Below are 21288 nucleotides of genomic sequence, written 5' to 3' on the forward strand. Positions count from 1 at the left end.
TGCCTGCATCACCCACGCACTGCAGTGGGATAGCTGATATATCCAGCTCCTCGAGGATCTCGCTTCAGGAATCTACTTTCTAGCTCTTCCAGGAATGGGACGTAAATCTAGAGGCTGGCAAGCAAAAGCACTCCACGTTTAACCAGCAAAAAAACAACTATTAATTAAGACGAATATTTGTGGTTGTGAAAGGATGTCAGAGAATCCAACTGAGAGAAAGCAGAAGCAGGGTTAAAACTGCCCAGGCAGAACCATTTATTGCATCCAGCATTAAGAGCAAGTGCAGATGTGTCCAGCCAGGCTCCAGGTGCAGAAAACACCCCTAAAGCAGTATATTGTGATTTTGAGGAGGATGACAGATTTGGACCAGAGCACCGTCCAATGTTCAAGATATTAAAAAAAAAAAAAAATAACCTAAAAAATACATTTAAATGAAACTCAAGCGAATATTTGCCACTGCTCTAAAATCCCTCTCCCTGCTACAGCTTGCCCATGCAGTCTCAACCACAGGTCCTATGAAATGAAGATACAGATTAACAGCACAGCTACTGTTCCTAGTTGAGTAAGTAAGTCTTGGCATCAAACCTGGCATTAAGAGACGGAATTCTTTTTATTTTCTCCCAGAAAAGAAGCAGTGGTATCACTGTCAGGTTTATAATAGTTGAACCACAGAATGGGTGGCTGGGGAGGGACCTCAGGATGTCATTTAGTCCTCCCACATAAAGCCAGCTGTCACCAGGGCTTGCCCAGGTCAGCAGTGCCTCAGTTCAGCCAACTCCTGAAAACATTCAAGCTTTGAGCGACCTGTCCTTGTGTGGCACTACCCTGCAAACAAGTCTCCTTGTGCTGACAGTTCATCCTCAGACACAGCTTTGCCGCCTTTGTAACACTGCAGAATTTCACTGGGCCTCAGTTTTGAGGGGTGTTTACACTGCAAGAGAGTGAATTTAATGGCTAAACCATAACTGCAGCTATTGGTGGGGTACAGAGGTTTGTTCTGGGACACTGAGAAATCAAATGACTCTCCTAAGAGGTCAGAACATATTACAGAAGCAAGACCCTGAGACTTCAGTGTCCAAGTCACCATCTGCATTAAATCCAACCAAAACAGACAGAAAATCCATATGAGGAATATTTGCTAAATATTTGGTGGTTACATGTCTTTTGCATAACCTTTATCAATATTTACTGAGATCCCAAAGGAGTCAGGAGATATTGTTCTTACTCAATAGGTGGGGAAGCAGTTGCAAGAAGATTAAATGACTCGTGCCCTCGAGCACTGAACAGGCAGCAGTGACTAACTGGGCCACAGCTTTTCTCAGTGCAGTGGCCCTGGTTCCTTTTCTTTGGGCTCAATAGCGTGATATTCAGCCCAGAAATTGGTCGGGTGATCCTTAACATTTTCATGGAATTCGATTTCAGCTTGGCTTCCTGTTGACTGCCAGAGGAATTGCTGTTTCCCACGGAACACCATCGTCTTCATGGTGCTCACATCACGGACCTGCATGGAGAGAGACCAAACCATTTTACCTCAGCAGCCTGCAAAGGAAGCGCCTCAAAAAATATACTGGAGACTTGCAAATTGGTCACTCAGGGAAAAGCTGCCCTACAAAGGTTAGAAGCAGTACAGTAGATCTCAGTAGTTCTCACTCACATCAGCGTTTACATAACAGAGATCAGAGTCTGACGTTGATTTGTGATTGGACTGGATGGAAATCTCTAAGGAGGAGATGGGTGTGTTCCCATCCAAACCATCCCTGACTCACCAGGATGTAACTGAAGTGGGTGTGGTTGCCCTCAGTGCCCAGGGCAGTGTACAGGGCACGGAGGGCTATGCGGTGCTGGGGAGCCACGTCGATGAAGGTCCGACACACGACTCCTTGCCTTTGCTCAGGCAACTGCACAGGATTCACTATTTCCCCTTGGGGACCAAACAGCTGCTTGTCACAGTCTGACAGGGGCAAAGGGAGCAGAAGAGAATATGATTTAGAGAAGCATCCAGCATCTCCAAGGAAGAAAACATTTAAATTAAACACAGGCAGAACAGTTTCTCTAAGGATTTTCATCTGGGAACCTCCAAGCATCAGCAAACACCTGTGGAGGGCTTGCCCTTAAAGTAAGGGAATAGTCCACAATTAATACTAATTCCAACACTCCTCAAGAAGGGGCTTATTAGCTGCTAAAAATGAAGCAAGGTTTCCACAGATTTCCATAGGCAACCATCATCCGTGGAACTCTGGAACACCTTGTCATGGGTGCCTTAATCTAAAGCAATAGCAGAGCTTTCAATGAGGTACCTTGGTAATATTTTTTCCTTGCAGTTCTGCTGCTGTACTGAAGAATGACCCCGTTTCCTGGCAGCACAACACGCTGTTTCACAATCAGTGTGTTCGTTCTGGAATTTATCAGGGACAAAGGGAGCTTCCTGCAGCCTGTCCGCCACATCATCCGCCCAGAAAACAGCACTACCTCACCTGGAACGAGGAGCACAGGGACAAGAAACACTTTTACTTCAAGAAAAATGCACAGTTTATCTCATATGGGTCTGGAATCAAGTAATTTCTGCATCTTGTCCCCATCTTATCAAAATCTGTCATGAGAACAGTGCAGTTAACTAATCTAACTGTACTGATTCCAGCAAGAGGGTATATTAGAGTATAACAGGCCAAAACAAGCAGCTTCTTTAACCCCATAAACTCATCTCATCTCATATCTATCAATAAAACAGGTAAGAAACCATTGTGTGAGGGGAGGACAAGCATCATCTTCATTTTGCTCCACCTGGCAACAACTTGGTGGGACAGAAAAACTCAGTAAAACAGTTTCAGAGATTACACAAGCTCCAAGGCAGCAAGAACCTTTCAGGGCACCAATGGAGGTGCAGCTTTCCCAAAGGGCCAGGCTGGTTCCCAGCAGCCCCAGGCAGTACCTGCACTGCAGTTGAGGGAGCTCTCCAGGATCCTGAGTGTGATCTCCTCCCTGAGGGGCCTCCCAATGGCCACGGTGCAGTCGCTGCTCTCCACACCCGTCATGTTGATGATCCCAGTGGCATTGAGAAACAAGTTTCCACAGACACCTGGAGAGCAGAGACAGGTGAGAAACACATCCAGAAGGAACCACAGCTGCTGAAAAACAATCCCCATTCCCTTCATGGCACAATGAACAGGTAAATGCACACCTGGGCAAAGCATGGGAAGAGTCACAGAATCACAGTATTCTATTATATGGAATATCCTGAGTGGGAAGGGACACACAAGGATCATTGAGTCCAACTCCTGGCCACACCAGGAATCACACCATGTGCCTGAGAGTGTTGTCCACACGCTTCTTGAACTCTTGAGCTGCTGTGCCAAGGGCTCCCAAATCAAAAGAGTTTTGGAAAGCACAGGGAAGTGAGTTCCTAGCTCGAGATAACATGGGCATTCTAGAACAGCATATTTTCCCTCCTCACCAGAAGTATTCCCTCCCATGCTCCTGGTCCCTGTATGGCAGCAGGGTCACCACACCCCAGCTGCACACAAGAATCACCTTTTGGCAGCATCCTCCTCACCTCCGCCGGTCTCTGTCTGCTCCTGAGGCACAGCAGAAAGAGGCAGATCCAGGCTTTTGTATCTCTCCTCCCTGCCAGCTGCAGCTGTTGTCAGGTGTGTGGCTGGTGTCACTGGCTGCAGCTCTGCCCCAGGGGACCTGGTCCCCACCTGCTCAGGACAGGGCCCCGAGGAGCAGCCACGCACCACGATGGCCTTGGGGAAGCGGCGGCAGAAAACGGCGTCCACGTGCCTGCGGGTCTGCGAGTGGAGGCAGAAATCCCGCCGTGTCTGAATGCCATTCCCACAGGAGGTTGAACACTGCAGAGGAAGAAACCAAAAGTCCTTTATCCCTGTGCCCCAGTTGGTATTTAGAAATAAATGCATTGACAGGCACGATCTGGGGGGAGGGCTGATGTTTTGTTCACTGCCGCTGTTCTCCCACTCGCCCTTTCAGTGCTCTTGTTCCATCAGCTTAGAAGAGGCCCCACCTTCCAGGAGATCTTCCAAATTATATATTTAAATTGCAGAACCACTTCCTAAAAAATCCAAAAATATCTGCATTCCAGAAGAAAGTATGCCAAGAGCCATTTTTAAACTGCAGCCAAAACCTTAGCTGAGAAAGGTGGGAAGCAAACCTACGGCTGCTAAACATAGGGCAGTGGAAAGGATGGAAAACATCCCTAGAAACAGTTCAGCATTTCTGTGGGAAGCAAATACATGAGGCAGAAGTTGTGATTCTCCCCTGCATGCTTCAGGGCAGTGAATGGCTGTTAAACTGTTGCATCTGAATAAGGGCAGGTACCTCTGACCACTCGCTGAAGCTCCACTCGTAAGAGCACGTTCTGATGACACAGGGGACATTGGTGGGGGGCTTCTCTGCCACAGGGCACAAATGCTCCTCCTGCAAAACCTCCTTGCCTTGGTGGATCTGCACACAGGTGACCAGCTGCACAGCTAAGCCGAGCCCACAGCTGGAGGAGCAGGGCCCAGCTGGGGTCACCTTCCACCTGACAGGGCGTGGAGGAGAAAAAGTAAATTAGTGATGAATCCTCACCCTCTCTCACTGCAGAAAATGCACTGCAACTCCCTCATGCTTTGTCCTTCTTCACCCTCTGCCTCTCACTCTTTGCTGTTTACAGTACTTGGAAGGCAGCCTTTGGAACAAGGCTGGGCAGCCCAGAGGAGGTTTGGAGTTGGACACAAACAGAGGGCAACTGCATTGTGCCAGATTCCAAATACAGCCTGAGTCTTACTCTGATCCATCACAGTCCTCCCCAGGGTGACACACACAGGTTTAACTGCAGAAACAATCTTATCTCCCTCCAAAACACACACCACTGAACAGTCAGATCAGGATCAGACCCAGAGGTCCTGGGAGCTGCATCCTGTAAGAAAACTTCAGATGCCTGTAGCTTTGCAGTCCTACAGCAAACAGGGCAGGGCAAGCTCTGGCCCATTTATCAACCCTGAGCCATATCCCAGATCACACCATACAAATTCATGGACAGCCCCTCCTCCCCAGTGCTTGCTCTTGTGGCCCACTTTGACCTTGGAGGCCACAGCTCCAAATTACGTGGTTCCTGCTCCTCTGGGTGAGGCAAACCACCACCCTGGGTGCCTGCCACAATCTCTCCTGTCTTCTCTCTAGAGTCCCTTGCACAGCAGAGGACTTTGTGCATCACACCTCCTGCACAGGGCCCATGGGGTAATGGCACCTGGAATAATGCAGCCATCAGAGAGTACCTCCAGCTGTCACCTGTCTTCACTGGATTTTAAATCCAACCTTAAATCCAATTTTAACTAATTTTTAAGTGTACTTCCAGTCTATGGAAGTACAATTGGAATTCTTTTAATGCACACACACACACTGGCTCACATTTAAGATCAGCAGTCACCCAGGGAGTGCAGTCTGCAACACCACAAAGCCTAAGGAAAGTGCAATGAATTTCCAACAGTTTTCAGACCAGCAGTTCCAGATTCTGACTGTATTTAATTCTACCTCCTTTCCTTGATGCTATGTGGAAACTGTAGAGCTGGCAAATGTGTCACCACCTTTTGCAATTATGGATTTGTTCCTACCTCCCCAGGGTAATAAGGGATCAAGAGGTTTTCAGTTTTATTCTGGACTCAAACTGCAAAGGCTTCACTTAGTTCTGCCTGAGAACACACCAGCCCAGGAAAGACTCTCAGTTTGCTGAGTATGGAGCACTGCTACAGTTTTTGCAGCTGGCTGTGCTCTCAGAGAAGGGGAGAGGAAGACAACATCCTCAGAGTAGCCTGACTCTCACTTTATCATGTCTCTGGAGACAGAGAGAGGATGGAAAGACCTCTTGCTGGCTCACTGTCTCCTGATAACTGCTTTACCTTGGTGGGCAGGGACTGAGATCACAGACTTCCATCCTGCTCTCTGGCTTTGGCACTGGGTGACAGTTTTCTTCTTGGGTCTCTTCTTTGGTGTCAAAAGCCACACAAACATACTGCAGCTGAGTCTTACCTAGGAAGGGAAGCAACCTTACTGCAGGCCAAGCAGTGTCTGTGTGTACAAAACAAGCAAACTCTGCCCGAGCCATGGCACACTTACTGCACTCATCCCCCCAACTCTGAAGCACATGAGCACCCAGGCCACTCTCTAAATTACCCTCTGCCTGATCCAGGCCCCCTTGCCTCTTCCAAAAAGATTGTGACTACAGCTACACTTGGAACTGTAGAGGGAAAAAGACCAGGCCCCCGAGGTTCCCAGGCACTGAGCTCACACTTACAGTCAGGTAGCATTTCCTGCAGCACTGAAAGGTCTCACCTCTACCACAGGAGACAGAACATTCTCCAACTACAGGGCTCCAGACATACACAGTCCGATTTTCCAATGGGATATGCCCAAGTGACTCCAGAGGCTGAAGCACGTGTGCATCTTCCTCCTCAGAACAGAGCAGAAAGACTCAGGCTGACACTGGCACCTGCTTTCCACATCAGTCCTGATCTAATGAAGCTGGGGGATACCTCCAGAGCAAGCCTACAACACACTTGCTGTCACTGAAGAAAGAGGCACATTTAAGCACTTTCTCTATTGTTATAAAATATAGAACTATCAGAGACAGCTAAGAACATCCAAAAGTCAAGATCCCTCCTAATTCCCTAAAGAGAGACAGAGAGGGACACGCCTAAAGCAGTATCTTCCCCATCTCTAAAAGTAAACCTGGCAGTGGCTCCCCAATACAGATTTGGAGCAGTGATCCCATGCTGAGAATCCCCCTTCCCTGCCAGCAATCCTCCCTACCATATCAGAACCCCACTGTTTCCCACTGAGGTACTTCACAGTGGACCAGGGGTTATTTCTGGGTTTGGTTTTGTGAGGAGAAATGAAGGAACAGTCAACACCTGCTCTAAGCAAACCACCACTATGAACTGATGAATCAGCAGCATAATTGAAGAGGGACAGAGCTGTCTAAAGTGACAGCATGAACCTTTAACTGGGCAGACATCCTTGGTGCAAACCACCCTCCTCAGCTCCAGCAGTAAGGTGGTGGTTCTTAACTGGCCTCCTGTGGATCACAAGTGCAAAGCTCCCAGTGAGATTCCTGAAAAAAGCCAAGCCAGTAAACTCACTTTGTCCCATCCTAAAGGGCAGACATTGACCACGCAGGGCACAAGGGAGAGGGGCTTTTCCTCTGCTGGGCACAGGCTGTCATCCACCACAGCCTCCAGTCCATCACGGAACTGAACACAGGTCACATTCTGCTGGGCAACTCCAGTTCCACAGACAGCAGAGCATTCATCTATCTGAGACATCTTCCACCTAAATGGGAAGTAAATTGTATCACTCTGTTTCCCATCTGGATCATGGAGGTTTATTGAGGCCATTGATTACAGAAATGGGTCATGCAGAGTATTCAGCAGCTTTTCTGTTTCAAAAGCCTTGTTTGGATGTGATTGAGAGGACAGTTTCAGTCCTTGCACTGACAACTTCCAAGGACTAAAAGCATGTAAGCTAAAGAGCTACAGTTCACAGTGTAATCACTTTTTATTAAACACTAAAATGTCTATGAAGTCAGTGTCTGGGCAGGCTTGGCTCTTGGTCCTCTGTCCAGAATAATTAACAAAGGCTCTCCTCCTCTTTGTTGGCACAATCTTGGAAGGGATGTGAGAGACATCTTCCTCTGGCCATGCCCTCAAAGTATTTTCATTTATTCCCATTCCTTCAGCTGACATCTCAATTACCTCATGGGACCAGGAAAGACAGAACATGGTCTGGGATCTGCTCTGCCATTATAATTAGGAGGAAACTAATTCATTCTTCTCTATTTTTTTACCTCTCACAATGTAAATGAGACCACAGAGGAAAGGGAAGCAGGAATTCAGCTGAACTCCCAGGAATACCAACCTGTACAGGCACTGCTCCATGGCACAGGGCTTGTGCTCTGGAAGGGGCTGTGGGAGCTCCAGACACCACTGATCCTCTGTGATTTCATTCTTTGTCTGATCAAAGCAGACATGAACCACTGGTCGTGTCCCTGGGATACAAAAGGAAAAGCAATGGAGGTTATTAACAAAGTGAACAGTTCACCTCTATTAGGAAGAAGCAGTAATTTTACTTTACTCAATCATCTGTGTAGGAAAATGGTGTAACTGGGAATACAGATTTCCTATAAATACAGAAACCCCTCTTTTCTGACTTTTCCTCAAGAGTTTAAAGTGATTTTCCAAAGGTGAGCACCCCAGAAGATGAGAAGTTTGATGGATAATCCACTGCCAAAATGATTGCTCTGAATTGGTCATTTGCAAGACCAAGGATATCAATCATAATTTGATCCAAATTACTTCTAATGATCTTGATGTCTGACTGATGAGGGACAGGTTGCTGAATATAAGCTCTAGCAGACAGTTGTTTTTAAATGACATTCTGCAGAGCTAAGCATGCAATACCATCACACAGCCTTTGTGCTCAGGCAGCACCATGCCAGCCTCCTCAAAGTGATCATCAACAGCCAGAACTAGACTGGAGGTACTGGGAGAGAAAGTGCAGACTTGCAGTGCCTGTAGCATGCAAGGAATGAAATATTCATAAACTACAGCCATAAGCAAGTTTTTCAACAATAACAAACTGACAAGTAGAGCAGATGAAAAGTCAAACTCAAAAAAGTTCCAAGCAAAGCTGTAAGGAGTCTCCTTTCAGTGAATGAGCTACCCAGAAGGAGAGCCAGGCATTCCTGAATCTCAAACAGCATGACCCTGAGCAGCAAATGTCAAGAATCAATCAGCAATGTTATCTTTTCTCTTCCCTCCTTGTTTTCAAATAATGTCTACTGCTAAGGAGGGCCTGAGCACCACTTTCAGCTCTCAAGATGTAATTTCAGCTCAGATTCTCAACTTTCTGTTATTTTAAGTCCCAACTTTCTCATTTTTTTTCCTGTTTTGGCTGCATTAGCTGGGAAGCCCTAGAGCATTTGGAGTTCTTTACTTCAGGGTTTCAGCAATCAGTTCACCTGGGGAATTTGCTGGAGAAAAGCTCTCCAGACATAACTAGTTGTATAGATTGACTTCCATAAATATTCATTAATGCATTTTCTAAATCCTTGTCATAGAAGTCTTGAGAGGACTGTCAGTGTCATCTGAATTATCTGGTAAACAAGATGTCAGACCCTGTATCAGAGTGAGCTGTTACAATCTGCATTATGATTTCTTCAGGGAGACAGAAAGGATTAGCCATGGCACAGGAATAGAATTCTAAGAAGGAAGTTTCATAATTAGCTCTGAGGCTTTAGTTAAACACTAGATACCACTTTGGTCTCAGACTTCTGATGTTTAGCCAACTTCAAATTAGTCTTCACTAACTTTGAAAAATCTGAGAAAATTATTTAGTCTTAAAACCAAAAGTTCAGTTAAAACCTATTTAAAAATCCTCTTCATGATCAAACATTTTCAGTATCATTTTGATGATTAAGCTAATTGAATTCAAGAGCTGTGCCACTTATTCCTTTGGTTCAGTTTAACACTTGCAACTGCAGCTCACTGTCAGCAATTTCCTTTTAAATGCAGTTCAGACCAAACTAAAAGTCTGCCCAGATCTCCATAAAAAGTAAAGGCTGAGTCCTGCTGTCTCACCTTCCCCACAGGTCACTGAACACGGTCCCTGCTGAGGAACCCACAGATATGTCAGATTCTCTCTGGGGACAAAGTAGCTGAAGGTGATGTCTGGGTTGGTGGCATTGCCATATTCTTTTGTGTACCTTCTATAGACCTGGGGAAGGAAAACCTGTGGTCAGTGCACAAGCCAACTGGGATTTGTTTCTTAGGATGGATGTAAGAGAAGCCAGTCCCTCTTTTTTTTCCATCCAATCCTAAGCCTCAATGCAATGACTCAGTTCTTGCCAGTCAGAGCACTCACCCTGTGAATTCTGGACACAGAGCACTGAAAAAGATTAAGCCAAGCACAAGGTTTAAATCTGTGTGCTTTTCCCCACACAACCACACCCCAAACCTGCAGAAAGCCTGTTTGGCAGCCAACCCTCAACCATTCCCAAGAAGAGCAATCTTCAGTGAACACTGTCTCCCCTGGCCTTGGACACAAAGCCTGTTTGTACACCTGGATGCTGCACTGCAGTAGAGCTACACAGACCTGGCCAGTTCTGACTGGCCCCCTTCCAACTCTGCTACTTTAATTTACCTGTATTTCAATTTCTTCTCGTGTTGGCCCATCCACATGGATTTCCTCCAGGCTTGGCAGGTTGTCCTTGGTGAGAAACACTTTGTATTTGATCTGGTTGTCCTCCAGAACTGACGGGTAGGTGACATTCTGTGAGATTTTTCCTTTTCCAGCAACCACATACTCTCCTTTAACCTTCACAGCTAGAGAAGCAAGAGCAGCAGTGATGTTAAGAGGATGCCCTGGTGCCAGGAGCTACAGGCTGCCTGTTTGTTAGAAACCAGTTTGACCTAAGCTGGGCATCCCAAGGAGCATGGCTTCTACAAGTTCCCACTGGAGAGCATCCCAAAAAGTGCAGCATCAAGGATTTTCCTCCCAAACTCCATTTCCTTATTTGTTCTAGCCCTGTATTCCCATCTCTCCTTCTCCCTCAGCTCACCCAGGTGTGTGAAGAGAGGTCTCTGGTTGGTGACACGGACAGAGGTGGTGTTGTAAGGCAGGGACAGAAATGTCACGTACTCTGGAAGGATGGAAAAAAAGAAGATATGGTCACCTTCCATCACTAGACTTCTGTTAGGAAGGCTGGGAATTACAGATCAACCCCTCTTCCCCCTACTACCAGCATGTGTCCATGGGAGGACAAGCCTTACAGGCAGCAACAAAGCTGAAGGGGTTATGCATCTAATATAAAATAAATAAGGATACAACAGCAGGCTGAATTCACAGTGACTTCAGTGCGTGGCTTGAACACAGGGATGGTGATACAGCAAACAAAACTGAACTGAATTCTGTGTCCTGTTCTCACCTCTCTTTTGTTCATCTTCTCAGCTAATATCACTGTGTGAGACTGCAAGATCCAGATCAGTTCCCAAATAGATGTTTAACACCTCAGGAAGCATGGACAATGCTCTCAGGCACATGGTGGGATTCTTGGGGCTGTCCTTTGCAGGGCCAGGACTTGGACTTTGATGATCCTTGTGGATCCCTCCCAACTCAGGATATTTATGGTTCTGTGACCTGATATGGCCTCCAGCTCCCAATAATTCCAAAGAACTACATTTCTGATTCACATCCAGAGAAGAACTACAACACAAAAAGGCACTCTTCCTACACACCAGCTACCTCCCTGCCTTCTCTGCTGGACCACCCAAAGTCCATCTCCATACTCTTTCTAAAATAAAATGAAGCAGAAGCAGAAGGAAGAAGTCACATACAGAGGGTTGTGACCACTGACTGTGCATACAAATATGCAGCACACAAACAGCACCACAGTGTTGAGCCCGAGGGGGAGGACTACACACCTTTAGCTTTTCCTTCCATGTAAGATCCACTCACTTGGGTGCAAGTGGAGTTATCACCCCCACAGACCTTGCAGGAATCCATTGTCTTCTCAGAGTCCATCTGGCCGTCACACCCGAATGCCTGAGCAGAAGGGAGAGTCTGTCAGACCTGCCTATTCTGAGAAAACAAGTGAATGAATTCCTGAGTTCCTGAAACTGCCCTTTCCATTTGGAATTGGAATTTAAGAAGACAACAGAGACAAACATGCATTTGTACCTACATCTACCACTGGACAGCACTGTGAAAAATCAGGTCTCATTAACTGAGTGACATTTTCTTTCCCGTAACAAGTAGCCCAAAAAGATTTCTCCTGTGACCTAAAACAAGGGCCCCGCACTCCTTCTCTTCTAAGAACTCTTTCTGGAGGTGGGGAGGAAAAAACAAAAGCCCAGGGGAACTGTAAACATGAATGACAGGTTCTAAAGGAATCTTTAGCTCCCCAAGCCCCAAAGCCAAATCTAGCTCACATCCTTCAGCCTGGCCTTCAATCCCATGGAACTCAGAGGAGAGATTCTATCCTCATTCCCACGAACAAGACTAATTTACACAAAGCTACAGGAGGATCTCAGCAGGCTTAGCAGCAAAACATGTGCAACTGCTGAATTTATGCTAGAGGCACTGATCCCAGGCTTTGGAAGCTGCCACAACATGCATATTTATCACTGTCGCCAATAAAACAGCCAAAATCAGAACAGGTTATGCCTACACCCTCTGCTGTTCATTGGGGGAAACACATCACAGGACATGGTGAACGCAAGGATAATGAGAAAAACATAAAATTTTAAAAAGAGTATTCTGGGAATGTAAAGAAACAACAGCAAACATCCACCCGGGTCAGCACTGAGCAGTTACTAAAATGCAGACGGCGCGGGGGAGTTACATTCAAGTTCATCTGCAAAGAATGTCTTTCTGAGGTCCAATCCAGAAAAAAAAAGTTATACTTCAGTTTTCATTAGTGATACTGCAACAATCAATCTGTTGGCTCCAACAGAGTCAGCATTTTATGGGGCTAATTACACCAGGCAAACTGAGCAGCTAATGATGTGTCCTCCACCAACACATAAACCACTTGCTTCTTGGATTAGGGATGTGTGCTTAATGCATAATTAGCAGAATGTCTTATCTAGAGGGCATTGGCATTGGATGCACAGACAGAACAGTAGATTTGTTGGACTCCATCCAACACCAAGAAACAAGAACTAAACTCTCTTCTGAGAAGAGCTTGCTCTGTTGTTTGGGACACTGTGGTTTTATCCCTGCTCCAAGCAAACTGACTCCTTTGGTGCAGGTTACCTGTCAGAGGTTCACCTGGATTCCCCAGTCACTTACTCTGCAGCTTCCCATTATACAGAGGTGGAAAGGTCTGTGGTGCTCAGAGTCCTCCTGCTCACACCTGGTTCCATCTATGAAACTGTCCTCACGGTTCACCATGAATTCCTTCTCAATGGCCCTGCACATGTGCTTGCAGAGCAGGTCCCCTGGAACAGACAGGCACAAAGGAGTTACTCTTTCAGAAAGGCATGTGGCTGACCCTCAAGAAATGGGAAGAAACCCAGAGAGGTTGTGGACTCCCATCCCTGGAAGTCTCCAAGGCCAGGTTGGACGGGGCTTGGAGGAACCTTGTCTAGGTGGAAGGTGTCCCTGCCCACAGCAAGGGCTGGAATGAGATGATCTTTAAGGTCCCTTCCAACCCAAACCATTCTGGGATTCTATCATCTGACAGAGTCCCCAGGTTTCATGTGAAAACTAAAAAACTCAGTGAAACATTCTTTTAACTTCAAAGTACAGACATGTCTCTGAGTGCTCCCTGCACAAATAAACTGAGGTTTCACACTTTCCTTACCTTTGGCAAAGCCAACAGCAGAAGTCCAGGTATAAAAGGACGGTGTTTCTACAGTAAGATACAGTGGCTTTAAATTTGTTGCTGCACATTGTTCAGCCATAAAGTCCTGCTGGGTCATCAGACAGGCCTGAATCCCAAAAAGAATTGTGTGGGTAAGGAAAGGAAGTGACTGAGCACAGAATCTCAACCAGCATTTTATCAACTAGCTAAAGGCAGAACATAAGTAAAACATCAAAACAACTGCACATAAAGAAAACCACTTTAAAGGGAAGTTAGAGGGTATGCAGAGAATTGTGTTTGAAAGCTGATATCTTTGCTATTTGTACAAAATAAATAGGCAAGGAAAACAGGAACAATGCAAGAAAGTCCCTCTGAAGAAAACTATCATTAAGTGAGTCACTATTTTCTCAACACCTGTCCTGCTATGGGGGCATAGAGAAAATGCTTCATTAAACGTGAGCAATGCTATTAAATAATACCACTGCCTTCAGTGGCACAAACACCTCTCCTGTTGTCAAAGAGATGGAGGTTGCACATCAGATCTTTAGTCCTCCTTCCCAGAGCAGTCAGCTGCTGTGTCCAGTCAAAAACCAGTTCTCAAAGTGTTAAGACAAAAGCTCAGGTGATGTGATGAGCTCCGTTACCTGTGTGTTGCACATCTCCGCTTGGATGCTGGCACCGCGGCATTCCTGCCCCCCAAAAGCAGGCCTGGGAATGACAGGAGAACTCCTCAGCAGAGCCTCAGGTTTGTGGCAGCCAGAGAGCAAGGCTCAGCCCCTCCAAGGCCCTGCAAAGAGCCAGGTGCCCCCCTCTCACCTGGGGTTGTTGCAGAACCGCTGCCTCACCACGACTCCGCCGCCGCAGCTGCGGGAGCAGGGGGAGAAGGGGCTCCAGGCTGACCACTGCCCATGGACCACAGCCATGGGGTTCAGTTCTTCCAGAGAGCTGCACTGGCCCTTGGAGCACCACTAGGACCAAGAACACACACAAAACTGGCAGCAGCACCACAGTGAACCCAGCAGGGCTGGGATCTACAAGGGTGGCACAAGTCCCCGTCATTTTGCAGGCAAGTAACAGAGAATCTCAGGATAAATGAGGCACCTTCTCACAAGAGGCTGAAGAGTCCCATTCCTAATTAGGGTCTAACTGAGTTTGAGGTTAAAACGAAGAACAGATAGGTCATTTCAAGTAAAGTCTTAGAGGAGAGCTCAGACATCAGGCTACAGAACTGCAAAGCAACTCCAGAGATACAGACAAGGTGGAAACACCAACATCAGGATATAATGGTACCAGTTTACAACTGGAACATCTGGCCTCAGCTCCCTGACCAAGGGGCACAGAGTGCCATTTACCTTCCAGCCCCTGACAATGTCTTGCTATCTGAGCTCCAAAGCACCCACACCCACTTCTGTCAGATCAGCAGCCTCCTCACCTTATTGATCCCACACTCAGTACCGTCCAAGAGGGGAACCAGAAGCCGAGTACAGCTGGATTTGTCTGCTGGTTGTACATGGCACGAGAGAACTTTACATGTGTCCTGGTGTGACAAGAAATTCAGGGAGTTCAGAGTGTTGTTCAGTCATCAACATAGCAGGCCCAAAAGTTTAAATGGTGCCATGTCCCAGGTGTTTGCTTTTCCCACAGTACCAACAATGCAAGTTCAATCATTTCTTCTGCTATTGGGCAAAGTTGTGGGCAAGTCAAAAGACCCTCACTTCCAGCTGTAATGCTGGAAGATGATCAAGTGAAGCAATTTAAGTTTCACCCACCTTAGTGCTTCCTCATTAACAAAACATGTCCAGATGGCAGCTATTAGCCACGCTGTGTTTGTCAGACAAGGGCACTTGAGCCATGGCAGGGAAGCTGAAGGAATCCAGTGAACAAGAGCTCCCCAAGGCAGGACCCTAAGTGGGTGTACCCTGCACTGCCAGGCCAGTTGTGTGCAACAGCACCCCACTGTGCAAACCTTAAAGGAGATTTATGTGGAGGATGGAGAGAAGGGAAGCATTTTTAAAGCCTCTGAAGGTTTGTTCTTTGCCAAAAAATCTGTGGTAGAAAAACACCTCCCCATCCCTTTAGAATAAAAAGGTCACCAGCCCCCTTTTCCTGAACTTTGGCTCCAGGACATTTCCCTGCTGCCCTTAGAAAGACAGACAAACTTTCTACCTACAACATTGCTGTCAGCAAAGGTGCAAGCTGTGGCAACACTCCCAAAGGCTATTTTACATTGCTCATCTGCTCCGTAGTACAAGCCAGGCTTCCATCCAGGGATGCTGCCGTCCATGTCCGGCAGGTCATTCAAGCAGCTTGTTTGGCCTGTACTGATAGAAACATAAGGAATATCACTTTCCCAGCTGTGGGCAGTGAGGACAATGACATGTTTGCAAACTTGTGCTGAGTTTCATTCTGGGAGTTGGCTGTTGTTTTCCCAGACAACACATGCTCGCTGTGGGCTGTGATGGATTTAGCTGCAGCAGCTGCCTGGAGATGCTCACAGTTCCCTGCTGCTGAAGTTATATCCCATTCCTGTTCTGCACCCAGCCAGAACACAGCCTGCAGTGCTTGTCTGAACATAGATGCTCTGATGTTGTAAATAAAATGTCCAGGTTGAGCCAGTGTCTGAGAAATCCAACACAGCCCAGGCATGTCAGGCACTAACCGAAGTAATTTCCAACTACATGAAGCAAAAACTGGGTTTAACCTCAGAAAAAAACAAACCCCAAGCTTTTCACTGTTCCTCTTTTTTTTTTTTATTCTTTGACATTTCCTCTCCTAAGCTCCCAGCAGAGGGAACAGCAGAACTTGTCCATTCCCTTACCTGACAAGGGCCAGGAACTGCTCCCGACTGCACGGTGACCACGTGAGGTCGATGCTGTTGTGGTTTCCTGCTGAACCCATGATGTAACCACTACTGCTGCACTGATTCCCCTCTCCATCGTGGGGGATTCCAAGGCTGTAACAGAAAGCAGCACAGTGCCCTGAGCAGAAGAAACCCAGAGGCTGGGTTCCCTCAGAGCCTCTCTTCTCTAAGCGAGCACTGAGCTCCCTCTGCAGCCCTTTTTTCCACTGTTGTCACAAAGGTTTTCTCTCCTCTTTGCAGCTTCAAAGTTGTCACAGAACATGCAGGAATGCAAGAAATGCAAGGAACTCTTTCCAAAAGTGTAGAATTATCCATAGGAAACTCCCCGTTATGTCAAGAGATCCTTTTCCTTCTTCAGAATCCCTTAAAATGGAGAACATTTTTACTTGAGTAAAACCTACTGGGCAGCTCTGGGGCTTTCCTACTGACCTGTGGCCAATCTCATGGGCTATGGTGACTCCAAGGTCAAAGCCAGTGTCCTGGGTAATCACACAGCTCCAGAATGAGGAGCAGACTCCCCCTAACTGGGTCACTCCACGTAGCTCCTTGTTCCCATCAGGTAACTCCAGGTCAAACCTAAAGTAAGGGAGGCAGACATAGAGGAAAGAGCAAGGAACCACCACAGCTAATAAAGTCAGGCACAGACATTCAGCTGAATTTCTTTGAGCTTTCCTGGTCTAACTCTGCCAGTCTAACATTTCTTTTGACACATGGAGCAAGACTGTAGCAGTAGGGTCCCACTGCTCAAAATTTACGATGATTCTACATTTAAAAATCCAAATGTCCTCAGAGGAGCAGAACAGAATAAAATGACATAATCCTATTTGCAAAAGGCAGAGCAGTATCCTTATCTCTTTGAAGAAAGAGCACGAAACAAAACTCACTGCACTCAGGAAAAGGTTGCATTTGACAAATTTGACAAACCAAGGCAATTTAGAGCAAGGAGCCTGCCAGTCAGACAAAATGTCTGAGCAGGAATAGCACCAGGAATCTTGCATAGAAAACACCAGTGGGTTTTCACTTCCAGTTACTGTTCAACTTTTCTGCCCACAAAAAGCTGCAGTGGGTTTGGCTGTGCTGCTCTGGGAGCACACAATGTCTGCTCCAGCCTGAGGGAATATCCCACTTCCTTCAGAAACTGGAGGAACAGCATCTCTGACTAACTGCATTACACAAAGGGCAGGAGAATCAGCCCCAAACAGCAGAATCAACCCACTGCCAAAGACTCAGTGCAAGCCACCATCACTGTGGTAAACACTGAACACCAGCAGCCCTGTTCCCAACCCTGTTCCCAGTCCCTCCCAGGGCAGGGTTGCTCCAGGACCTGGTGATGTAGAGGACAATGTCAGCATGCTGGGGGTCAGAGTCGTTCTGGGGGTTCACCTTCTTGCTCCACTCGCAGACGCTGATCAGCGAGGAGGTGATGTTCGTGGTGATGTTCAGCTCTGCCTGGAGGGGAGGCACAAGTCTGCACATTCCAAACAGCTTTGAGAAACCCCTTGGACAACACCTTATTACAGTCCTCCCTGCTTACCTCTGGCTCTCTCAAAACCAGCATTTGCATAAGATGAACCCTGAAATGAGCCCCCAGTGAGGCGTCTCTGAGCAGCTCTGCTCCCTGGTAAGAGATGGAAAGGGTTCAGTACAGAAGGCACCTCAGTGACTCCCACTGTTCCCAAGAGCAGAGCAGCACCCACTACAGAGGTAACTACAAAATCACTGGGAAGAACAACATCAGCATATGTGCTACAAATGTAAATAAATCTGTCAAGAGATGAGAACTGTTGTTAGACTTGTCAGATATTGCTGAGGCAGAAAGAAGGATCTGCAAGAAAAACAGTTTCATAGGGTAGGAGAGTGATTGCTAAAGAATTTTTTTGCTGTACACACACACAAAAAATGCACAAACAAATTCTTAATAATAGTACAGGGAGTCATTTAGAAAAACTCTGTAACAGAAACGAATCATTGAGATTAAAATGTAAGATTTGTTCAGTGGATTTAGTTCAATCCCACTGAAAGCAGCAGGGACTTAATCAAGGCTTGGGTGATAAAACTCTTTATCTGTTTTACAAAAATATTTGTAATGAATAAGAGCTACATTTTCTGTATAGGTTTTATGGTTATAACTCAAAAACTTTTAACATCCTGTTTTATTCATGCAGCTTCTTGTGCAAGGGAAGTTTGCCAAGGGAAGCAGAGAGGAATGTCCTGCACACCAGCAGTGCTCTGTACCAGGGGCAGGTAACCACAACCCCCCTGAAAGGTCCTGCCTGTGACACAGCCTGGGAGCTCCCACACAGGGACAGCATTCCAAACAGAGGGCTACTCACAATGTTCAGGTTGGCAAGAATGTATCGCTCCGTGTCCTCTCTGTGGTACAAGAAAACATCTGGACCTGCCACGACCATCAGCTCCAGATGTTTCACAGCTCCCTCAGCCCTCTTCTGCAGGCGAGGAGGACCCCGCCCTGCTGGACAGCACAAAGGGAGTTCAAAATGCAACATAAAAGCTTCCACAGGTCCACTCCCTTTTCCCCAAAGATAGAATAACACAGCTGGAAGTCCACTTCTCTCAGGTTTCCCACTTCTGGTGGTTTCTTTCACCTGCCAGCATCCTTAATAACACACCTGTGCTACCAAAATAACAACTACCTGCATGAAAACACACCAGTTACACATGTGGGTAGTAACTGTGAGGTGAGAAAAGTTTGGGGTTAGTGAGGTGAGAAATGTTTTCAAGCCTACTCATATATTTCTAAATATCACTTTTTCCCCTGAGCTTATGCAAGCAGCCCCACTACCAGCAGACAGTTTTTCCTAGCAGGGCTTCCCCTCCATGTCCATTACCTCTTGCTGTCTTTGCCTCTGCTGCAGCACTTCTGAAGAGAATGTGGGGTCTGGAGAAGCCAAGGTCCTTCAGCAGGGCCACATCTTTGCTTCTGACTGGCCTGATGTGAATCTTTTCCTCATCCACAACGACAACTCCTTGCTAAAGCAGATAAAATTCCATCTCTGAGTTATCCCAAAGATATTTGGTATCAGTGGAGAACTGTGGGCCATATCCTCCCTTTGTCAAGCTCAGATTTATTAAGTGGATGGTTCACAAGTTTGGTGCATGAAGCTGCAAAGCTACAGGGACTATAACAGCTCATGTAGCAGTTCAGTACATACTCACCAACTGCCCTTCACAGTAAGTGACTCTACTCGTGGCCCCAGGAGGCTGCAGTGGGTGTCCTCCTGCAAAGCAGTTCCCTGGGAATCTCTTCAGGAAGCTAAAGGAAGAGTTCACCACTTGATTGCTCACAAAGGATGGGGAAAGGAGGGCGTGGTCCTCTAGAAATTCAAAGGCAAAGAGCTCTCCCCAGGCCTCGATGGAGCAGTGCTGGATCCGACAGGGCATCAGCCCAACCTGCTCTTCCTTGCAAGGGCAAGTTGGCTCAGCCACAACAAACTCAGGTACTGAAAGAAATTAAACAAGATCAGAACAAGGGGAACAGTTATGAGAACTGATGATACACAGAAACTCAGTGTAATGGTCTGCCTCCCTAGGAAAAATGCTCTCCAAATGACAGCTGTGGCCTTCTGGGGTCAAGGAATTTCTGTGCTTTCATGTATTCCAAACTGAGGATAATCTGATTGGGAACTGACAACAGAAACTGGCTCCTGATTTATAGGTGCTTTTGCTCTCTCAATAAAGAGAACAGTTCATTTAACAAAGACTGGGGCAGTTTTACTTCCACAGATGTCAAGTATTAATGAGTGGGAATTATCATAACCCAGAAAGGATGAGCTCTAGGTGAACTCACACACAGACCATACCCTTCCTTTAGGGATTTGAGACATCAGAACACATTTTTATTCTTAACTATCATCAATCCAGACCTGGAATACTTATCTCTCCATACATTTATTTTTAAAAAATAATTACCAAATACATTTAAAGTTATCCTTAATCTATAGCTTCCCACTCAGCAGACCTGGATCTGTTCATCTCATAGAAAAACACCAATACAGAGGATGAGGACCACAGCAGAAATGTGGAAAGAGATTTAACATATCTCCTTCAGCAGATTTTAAATGCTGACCTAGTTCTTCAACCACTTTCACACTGAGGCACCGATTGTCTCTGAGCAATGGAACTCAGAAACACCCAATGCTTGTCAGATCAGGGGTTGTTACTAAGCGTTCTTAGAGTTATCAGATATCAAAAGGATTAGAAATGAACTGACAGATGTGTTCTAAAATGAAGAAGGACGGAGCCCTGCATACCATCAGCAACCGAGCTAGTTCCAAAATAGGAGAAAACAGCTTCTGCATCCAGAGCACTGAGGAATTTCTGCAAGAAGAAGAAGAAGAATAGCTTTACGGTTTTTTAAAGAAAAACAAATGGATACAAGACTATCGCTCACTGAACCTGACCTGGAAGGAACTCCAGCCAACAGCTCAACAAGTCCCAGCGCCAAGTTCTCATGGCTTTGCTCCGCGCTGAGCACGGGCTGCACAGCAGCCACCCGGGGGAAACAGCTTTATCTCCGTGATTAGCGAGGCCGGGCGGATTTTGGCTTAGAAACAACGTCGCGTCGCCTCTCCTCCGTTATTATTTTTTCTTAGAAACGCGAAAGCCTTCCTGGAAAGCCGCGTGTTCCGGAGGTTCAGACTCACCTCTCGGGGCCAGCACAGCCCCAGCGGGAGCATCACCAGCGCCCGCACCGCCCAGCCCACCATCATCCTGGAGCAGCCGCGCTGTCCGCGCCGGCCCAGGGACGAGGAGGGCGATTTTTGGCCCGGAGCATCACGTGGAGCGGAAGGGGAGAGCAAACAGGGCTTGGAGCAAACAAACAGCGCTCGAGCGGGGCCTCAGCGCGGCGGGGGCGCGGGGGGCCGGGGCCGCTCCGGCAGCTGGAGCCCGCCCGCCCTTGCGCAATGCCCGCGGCTTCCCAAGGGTGCGCGCCAGCCCCGCCGGCCCAGAGGCGGTTCGGGGGCTCCCTGTCCCTGTGGGGGACGAAGGGGGGTGTCCCCATGGGGGGGGATCTCTCCATGACCCCCCACCCCGTGACCCAGCCGGCACCCCT

The 21288-nt window shown here is 47.1% G+C and overlaps 1 protein-coding gene across 6 annotated transcripts in view; it reads right to left on the bottom strand.

The window, feature by feature from the left end:
* Window positions 1-231: 231 nt before the first annotated feature.
* ADAMTS13 (ADAM metallopeptidase with thrombospondin type 1 motif 13) overlaps window positions 232-21288 on the bottom strand; it is a 66393-nt gene continuing 45336 nt past the window's right edge. For 4 of the 6 annotated variants that reach the window (XM_051807830.1, XM_051807831.1, XM_051807832.1 and 1 more), the window contains 28 exons: window positions 20486-20552; window positions 19392-19675; window positions 19064-19205; window positions 18548-18687; window positions 17749-17832; window positions 17539-17663; window positions 16644-16790; window positions 16173-16307; window positions 15525-15675; window positions 14787-14891; window positions 14171-14322; window positions 13999-14062; window positions 13355-13481; window positions 12841-12989; window positions 11472-11592; window positions 10610-10690; window positions 10192-10373; window positions 9630-9765; window positions 7909-8038; window positions 7134-7323; window positions 6328-6445; window positions 5895-6024; window positions 4333-4537; window positions 3551-3848; window positions 2930-3076; window positions 2298-2474; window positions 1767-1951; window positions 232-1501 (listed from right to left, as the gene is read on the bottom strand). In XM_051807830.1, coding sequence (XP_051663790.1) covers window positions 1319-1501; window positions 1767-1951; window positions 2298-2474; window positions 2930-3076; window positions 3551-3848; window positions 4333-4537; window positions 5895-6024; window positions 6328-6445; window positions 7134-7323; window positions 7909-8038; window positions 9630-9765; window positions 10192-10373; window positions 10610-10690; window positions 11472-11592; window positions 12841-12989; window positions 13355-13481; window positions 13999-14062; window positions 14171-14322; window positions 14787-14891; window positions 15525-15675; window positions 16173-16307; window positions 16644-16790; window positions 17539-17663; window positions 17749-17832; window positions 18548-18687; window positions 19064-19205; window positions 19392-19616 — 4029 coding nt within the window. In that variant the 5' untranslated portion in view covers window positions 19617-19675; window positions 20486-20552 and the 3' untranslated portion in view covers window positions 232-1318. Of the gene's footprint in view, window positions 1502-1766; window positions 1952-2297; window positions 2475-2929; window positions 3077-3550; window positions 3849-4332; window positions 4538-5894; window positions 6025-6327; window positions 6446-7133; window positions 7324-7908; window positions 8039-9629; window positions 9766-10191; window positions 10374-10609; window positions 10691-11471; window positions 11593-12840; window positions 12990-13354; window positions 13482-13998; window positions 14063-14170; window positions 14323-14786; window positions 14892-15524; window positions 15676-16172; window positions 16308-16643; window positions 16791-17538; window positions 17664-17748; window positions 17833-18547; window positions 18688-19063; window positions 19206-19391; window positions 19676-20485; window positions 20553-20878; window positions 21273-21288 lie in introns of those variants that run through there. The other 2 variants (XM_051807828.1, XM_051807827.1) reach the window with 2 other exon arrangements.

Source organism: Manacus candei, unplaced genomic scaffold, assembly GCF_025592945.1.
Source record: "Manacus candei isolate 608988 ecotype Guabito, Panama unplaced genomic scaffold, ASM2559294v1 h1tg000071l, whole genome shotgun sequence".
NCBI classification, from domain to species: domain Eukaryota; kingdom Metazoa; phylum Chordata; class Aves; order Passeriformes; family Pipridae; genus Manacus; species Manacus candei.